This window comes from Gymnoscopelus braueri (assembly GCF_963280865.1).
Source record: "Gymnoscopelus braueri genome assembly, chromosome: 6".
Taxonomy (NCBI): domain Eukaryota; kingdom Metazoa; phylum Chordata; class Actinopteri; order Myctophiformes; family Myctophidae; genus Gymnoscopelus; species Gymnoscopelus braueri.
In genome coordinates, this window is record NC_137607.1 from 15,387,853 (window position 1) to 15,395,861 (window position 8,009).

General features: G+C 42.8%; 1 protein-coding gene across 1 annotated transcript; it reads right to left on the reverse strand.

Moving 5' to 3' along the window:
* Positions 1-346: 346 nt before the first annotated feature.
* sox2 (SRY-box transcription factor 2) lies at positions 347-2,705 on the reverse strand. Its single transcript, XM_080431227.1, has one exon. The coding sequence runs from the start codon at positions 2,315-2,317 to the stop codon at positions 1,361-1,363; it is 957 nt and encodes a 318-aa protein (XP_080287353.1). The 5' UTR covers positions 2,318-2,705; the 3' UTR covers positions 347-1,360.
* Positions 2,706-8,009: the final 5,304 nt, after the last annotated feature.

Sequence of the window (8,009 nt, forward strand, 5' to 3'; positions counted from 1 at the left end):
ATCATACAACCACGAAACATGTGAATTATATATGTTTTTGTTGTGCGTTTGAATTTCGTCTGGTTAATTATAAAGTAGGTTTGTTATGAATTATTTTAAACGGCATATATAAATATAATATTTGTTTCTGTCCATCAAAATGTTGTGTTGTAGGCCTATGTCAGTCTGTGACAGACTATTCATTCATATAAGTTTGGAAAGAAATAGGCCTATAACTAATAGCCTAATTACGTCCTATAAAGTAATATCAAAGAACAAGCATAATTTAAGCTACATGACAACTTAACATGGGATGACAATCTGCACGTTAATGATTGAAAAGAGAAATAAAATCAAACTCATACAATTTCAAGTATCCAAATTTCCAAAATTTATTCATTTCAAACTGCATATTGGGGGAAAAAAAGAAAAAAAAGGGAAGATAAAAATAAAATAAAAACTCAGCTGAAATTGTAACTGTTATAAGGATGGTATTAGTTCCGGTAGGTATATATATATACATGGAGTGGTTGGCTTCTGAGTACAGGCCAACAATTTTTAAAATACAACTACGGGAATGAAATTTGAAATAAAAACTTAAAATATCACAGTAAATATACAGAAAATGTACAACTCATTAGAAAATAAAAAGCACAAGCTTCATACCTAAACAGATGAAAAGTGGGAGACGGAAATATAAATTAACAACCTATGTTTTTTTTTTAAGCTGTGAGAGAAAGAAGTTTTGTCGTTTACTTTTATGTCGTAGTTTTATTTTTAACGAAATTAAAACGTTTTTAGTAATATTGTTTTGAAAGGAAAAACAGGTTTACCTGCGTCGGCTTTTTAGGCAATCTGTCCATTTCTCTCAAATAGTTTGCAGTTAAAAAGGAGCATAATAACTGATAATAAAATCCTATAATTCCAATTCTGCATCGTGTTTGTTATTTTCATTTTTTTTTCTCCTGCAGAAATGGCGTTTTATAAAAATGTAACCTCTTGTAGTTTTAACAAACAATTTCATCCGATTGTTATGCTTCTTTGATAAATACTGTACAAAAGGTGATTGCAATAATAAAACATTTGATTGCGACTCCCACTTTCTACTCTTCCAAACTCATACACCACTGGAAAGGGGAAAATGTCCTCTTGGAACGGTTCTTTAGAATAACAAAAAGAAGAGAAAAAAAAAAGAAGAGTCGAGTTTTCTTTTCCTTGAGAGAGGTCTATACAACTTTTCCCACCCCGATGTGTGTGTGCGTGTGTGTGTGTGTGTGTGTTTTTTTTCTGTACAAAAATAGTCCAAAGTAGTAGTCCACAGTTTCTCTTATAAAAGTTTATATTTATGTTTTTCTTTCTTGTAGTAGTCCTGTCTTTTGTATTACATGTGTGTTAACGGCAACGTGCCGTTGATCGTCGTGCCGGGGGGCACGGCGCTCTGGTAATGCCCCGACATGTGTAGCCGGGTCTGGGCAGTCTGCTCGCTGACCTCCGCCCCCGGCAGGTACATGCTGATCATGTCCCGCAGGTCCCCGCCCTGGCAGCCCGGCTGCCCGACGCCGCCGCCGCGGTGGGACGACGAGGTGACCACGGGCGGGCTGGAGGAGCTGGACTCGGACTTGACCACCGAGCCCCCCATGGAGCCCAGCGCGGTGCTCTGCTGGGAGTAGGACATGGCGTAGGTCGGGGAGCCGTTCATGTAGCCCTGCGAGCCGGCCATGGTGTTGTAGGACTGCAGGGCGCTCATGTCGTAGCGGTGCATGCTCTGCATCTGGCCCGGGTTGTGCGCGTTCAGCCCCGGGTGCTGGTAGCTCAGCTGCTCCTGCATCATGCCGTAGCCGCCGTTGGTCCAGCCGTTCATGTGCGCCGCGTAGCTGTCCATGCGCTGGTTGACGCCGCCGCCCAGCCCGCCGCCCACCCCGCCTCCCATGCCGTTGCCCCCCGGGGCCAGGAGACCCCCGGGCAGGGTGTACTTGTCCTTCTTCATCAGGGTCTTGGTCTTCCGCCGGGGACGGTATTTGTAATCCGGGTGCTCCTTCATGTGCAGGGCCCGCAGCCTCTTGGCCTCGTCGATGAACGGTCTCTTCTCGCTCTCCGACAGCAGCTTCCACTCGGCGCCCAGCCTCTTGCTGATCTCGGAGTTGTGCATCTTGGGGTTCTCCTGCGCCATCTTCCTCCGCTGGCCCCGGGACCAGACCATGAAGGCGTTCATGGGTCTCTTGACCCGGTCCGGGCTGTTCTTCGCGTTGGTGCCGCCGGTGCCACCGGTGTTGCCCGGGCCCCCCGTGTTGGTCTGGGGAGCGGGGGGCTTCAGCTCGGTCTCCATCATGTTATACATCAGGAGGCTGTTTTTCAGGTGGAACTCCACAGCTCAGAGCGAAAAAATACAGAGAAAACTCCCAAAGCCAGAGGTATAAAGTATAGTGGCACAGGGGGCTGCTGCTCTGCTAAAGTTACCTGGAACTTTTCACAGCAAAAAAAAAACAACAATCACCAACCCGTGGTGTGTTTCCCCACACACTCTCACTCTCGTTCCCTTTAGTGTGTGTGTTTGAGTGAGTGAGTGAGTGTGTATGTGTGCGTGTGAGTGAGAGAGAGACTCCCAATAGGTTCCTGCAAATGTTGTGTCCACAAACTTCTCCTGTCGCTTCTCCGAAAAAGAATCAACAAACTACTTTTTGCCCCTCTTCTCTCCGCCGGAGCCTTGACAACTCCAGATAGTTTTGGAACAAGTTAATAGACAAGCATTCATGTGATGGGGCTGTCAGTGAATAAATGGCTTGGACCTGGCCAATCACAGGCGGCCTGCTGGCCAATCAGAGGCGGCCCTGCTCCCCTGACACGGCACTGGGAGGCATTCGTTTAGCATAAAGGGCGGGGTTTGAGCACAGCACCATCACACACTATGTGAGCACCAAGTACATATTTACCATCTCCAAGCTTATGGAAATATATGTTATTAAAACACATCCAGCTTAATGTCGAGGGAGGTTTGATACAAAGGCATGCTGTGGCGCTGCTGTATTAAAGTGTGTTGTTTGGTAAGTGTGGATAAAATGCACATTGCAAACTTTGTTGTAATTCTGTTTAAATAGGGCAAAGAGTTTCCTAGGGATAGCAATACGTCTAAAAAGAATAATAATGACTGAAATCTTCATCAGTTTGTCAACAGTGCATGGGACAAGATATTAAATTGTTCTTTGCTGTGGCATCCCCCCCCCCCTCCCAACCTACAAATGTTCTATCAACAATACATTGCTATTTAAATACAATCAAATATGGGTGATGTGACAATTACATTTTTTCAGGTGATAAAATGCTGAAGATTATTGCTAACTTGAGTGGGAATGTGACTATAGCACTTGTAATCATAGCTAAATATATGGCTCACTAATTCACTAATATCCCTATAATACACAGCCCTCAATAACGGCACTCATAAACTTTGTTATCAAAGCAACATCGCTGATGACTGAGGCTTGGTTTAAAGCTTTGACAAGAGGAAAGGTAATCCAAGATGTTTCCCCTAGTCTTTTGTTCAGACGGATGGGCTTCAATGGCAGTGAAGTTGAATGCCAACACACCAGACTCTACTCATCACAAATAAGTGGTTTTGTTTGGGATGTTGTCGCTACATTGGGCCGGACAAAGGCCCAACTCCACTCCACTTCCACTCCGTTATTGTTGTTGTTGGTGCTGCGGGCTTTGTAGCTACCTAGACCCCATAGCCCCAGGGTCTTCAACAGGGGGTCCTCGGAGTTACTACAGCCAGGAGGGGGGTCGCCCCAATCTTTGTGTGATATGGATTTTTACCAGTTCAATGCTAGAATCCCAATTCTGAGGGGAACATTATAGACAAAAAATAGCAGATCTACAAGCTCACAACACCTCCTGCGAGGCGTTGTAAGCTTGTATATTTGCTATTTTTTTTAAGAGAGAGGTTCCTCTCTCTCTGAGCTAAGGGCTACACCACACAATAACTTCGAAGTGCCAACAAAACTATTAAAAAAAGAAAATGGCCCAACACCTGATTCAAACTATTTTCATAAAACGCAGCAAATTATTTGAACAGCCAAATAAGACATGCTTAAGAGATACATAAAAAATAAAATAAAAACAACAACAGCATCATCATCATAATGCAATGATGAATTCTAGAAAAGTTTGTGGGGGTGAAAAACACCACGAAGTGTTGATGCCAAAGGGATCACTTCATTGTGCTTCTCCCAATCAGGACAAGCAGGGAGCCTTGCTGCGTGACGTCAGCGCCGTCTACTGGCGAGAGTGAGTATAGCAGCAGAGATAGACTTTGAAGGAAGGAATTAGGTGAACTTTCGTTCACCGCATTTTGCTTTTTAAGGTTCCATCTATGTTGAGGTAGTATAGTGCTTAATTGAATGATTAATTACGTTCTTTATTTCGGTGCCTTGCATCTATTAAGAGTCCCAGCCCTCATGCATTCTACAGCCCTCGGTATTTATCCCTATCATTATTTAATAGACAAGTGCACATTCTTGATTTAATAGTAGTGGGTCCAAAATGTAGGTAGAAAGAAATGTACAAGTATGCAAGTGAACAGATGTGTTATTAGCAAGCACGCTAACTAGATACACAAACGCACGCGCGCGCGCGCACACACACACACACACACACACACACACACACACACACACACACACACACACACACACACACACACACACACGCGAAGGTGGAAATAGGCTAAAACAATAACACAATGACAGGCCTATAACACACTTTGCAAATAAGGACGATAGCGGCCTTTATCGTCTGCATTATCATGACTGCCAAACCAAGAGGACAATATATGCATATATAGAACATTAACGAGGATATTAGCCTTCAATTTACACTCACAACAGACAGAGTGAGAGCAACATGCATCTGCCAATCTAAATCCGTGAGCCAGACAGGTCGAGTAATGAACGATAGATCAAATAGCTATACACCTGAAATAATTTGCGTCAGTGAATTAAATCATCATTGAATCTGAACATATTAAGCCCCTTCTTTATTTTTGTTTTAGTCATTCGATAATATAAATACAGGAGCAGGGACTGCAGGGTCCTTGCGCATGTCATTAATGGCAGGCCTCGGCAACCTTACATAAGATTCATCTTGTGTTTTAATGCAGTGTTTCTCAACCTTTTCAGGCTCTGACCCCCCCCCCCCCCGCCAAATATTCATATTTGAACTGAGGACCCCCCCCCACCCTGACAAGCACTCGGAATTGAGGCGTTACAATTAGTTTGACTCGGTTCCACAGATAAATATTGTGAAAATAGCAGATCTACAAGCTCACAACGCCTTGCGTTTTTATTTACTCCTTTTTATATTATTTGACAATTTGGCCAATGTTTGTTTTTACAGTATGGCTTATTGATTACTTTTGATGCAGTAATGGTCTCTTTTTACTTCATTTATCTTCTTTTTTTTAGGTATTATAAAGGTCTTAAAAGTCCTTAAATTGACACTTCACTGTCCTCTGGGGACCCCCCTCCCCCCCGGGACCCCACTGGGGGTCCCGTCCCACAGGTTGAGAACCACTGCTTTAATAGGCTGAGAGAGCGGCGACACATGCAGCTTGGCCCATTATAATGCAAGGTTGAAATAGCAGCTATATATCTGCATGTGAGTGTGTTCCCCGCTACCTCTAATCTGCTTATGATAAGAAAGGGACAGCGGGGAACCCTGCGACCCCCTGAAAGAAGGCCCTGCATTCACAATGAAGGGGAATTAAACACAACCAAAAGAGAAACTAACAGCAAGGCACAGTCGGACCACTTGTAAGACCCAGGTTGGTTTGTCTACCACAGAAATAGCACAACAAAAAAAAACATACTTTTCATACACACGGTGCACCCGCACAGCATCATGACTTTGTGTTTTAAACCACAATTTAGGCTACACTAGCGTGTAAGTATTATATAGGAACAAGCATTACGAATATTAGCATATATAGGCCTACAATCAAAATAAGAAGATTCCATTTTTAAAATGTTTTACTTTGGCTTTTTTTTTTACACAAACTAAAAGGCTATTTTTGAAAATGGGGAAAAAAAACAGAAAGAAAAAAGAAGGGAAAATAAGGACATAGCCTCTACAAATACAAAATATGTTTGTCAAGCTTGACAGCTGTCAATTAATTACTTTTACTGTCACACCAGATCGAGAAGGTTATTGTGATTCTGCTCTTTTCTGTCACTATTTCCCCCTATAGAGTGTCTGTATGGCCATCATTTAATTGACACCATAACAATTATAACAACCATATAACATAACAACCACAACAGATATATGATAAATGAGAGAGAGATAGAGGAGAGAGAGAGAGAGAGAGAGAGAGAGAGAGAGAGAGAGAGAGAGAGAGAGAGAGAGAGAGAGAGAGAGAGAGAGATATTTCTCAGGTGTATTTTCTTGCCACTAGGGGTCGTGCCAGGGGCTGAAGACACAGCTAAGAAAATGGTCTATCAACAAACATGCTGAATCTTTTCACTTTCTTACAAGAGACACTACATTAATTATGTATATTATTAAGCAATTGTATGAGTACAGTTTATAAATATATAGACAGGAACAAGGCAATAAAGACATTTTTATAGTTTTTACTTTATTTAGGGTAATTATGAGTTGATAAAGACAGCTTGTTTAGGCTACTTTTGAGAAGTTAACATTTTTATTTTAATAAGCATATTTTCCTATAGGCTATTCATAAAGAAGTAGGTCTATATTAAGGATAGTATACGCAATAAGCAACTAAATAGTCAAAATATATTAAAACTATGTCAACTTAAAATACATCATTGATTGTACTACTATTAAAGAAAATATTGGTCTTTAAACAAACGAAATTAATGAAGAGCTTTCTGTTGCGCAATGTTTTATTCACTGACTTTATTAAATAAACATAAACATGTTATGTTTTTGCAAGGCTGAACAGACGCATCACATCTAATACCGCATGTCAAATAAATAGGCCTATTAAAGCATATTCAACTATTACTAATAATTGAAGTAGGCTATGGCTTTAATAGGCCTATTTATTTGACATGGTATTAGATGTGATAACTAGTCTTCTTATAGACATATGCGTCTCTCCGCCACTTAAAAAGGCAAGCCGGCCAACGAACCTGCGCAGCAACAGTCAGTTATAGGTTCATGATGTGATGCTGTATCACTCCACCACAAGTCACACACACACACACACACACACACACACACACACACACACACACACACACACACACACACACACACACACACACACACACACACACACACACACACGGCCCCACACACGCGCGCGCGCTTCCACGCACGCGCGCTTCCACGCACGCACACAACCTCAGCCCTCTCCTCTCTCCATCCGTCCCACATTTCCCACTCTGTAACTTACGTTGCCAGTAGGAGTTAGTTTAGTTGTCCTCCTCTCGGCTTGATATTTGGCACAAATAAAACAAGATGCGGTTTTGTCCATGAGTCCGACTTTTTTTTTTAAAAACAACCATCTTCGTCCTCAGTCAGTCACCCGGCGGAGAGAGAAGCGGAGTCCAACCGAAATAGAGTCGTGGTCCCCGGCGTCAGGCTGCAGAGCCGCTCCGCCCCCCCTCCCCCGGTAGTCCGCTTGGTTTCAGTCCGATAAGCGGTGCTTGTGGGCCGGCGTTGCGGTGCGCTGCGCTGCGGTGTGCGGTGTGTGTGTGGCTGGAGCCCTGGAGCTCTGTCTCTCCTCTCCGGCTGCCCCTGGAACAAGAAAAGCCGTTTATGGCGATACACACAATCTGAAAAGGGGGCCGATTTAAAAAAGGAGAAGAATGAATGCAACCAAAGAACAACAAAAGTCAGTTATAGCAACACACAAAAAAAAAAAAAAAGAAGTCTGTGCCTCTCCTCTGCTATCTTCCACCCCCTAAGCTTTAGCCGACATAATGAGGAGGAAAAAAGCTTTATATTTTGTTCACTGGGTATTCACAGATAATTGAAGCCATTGTTTCTGCCACAGATGGTTCTTT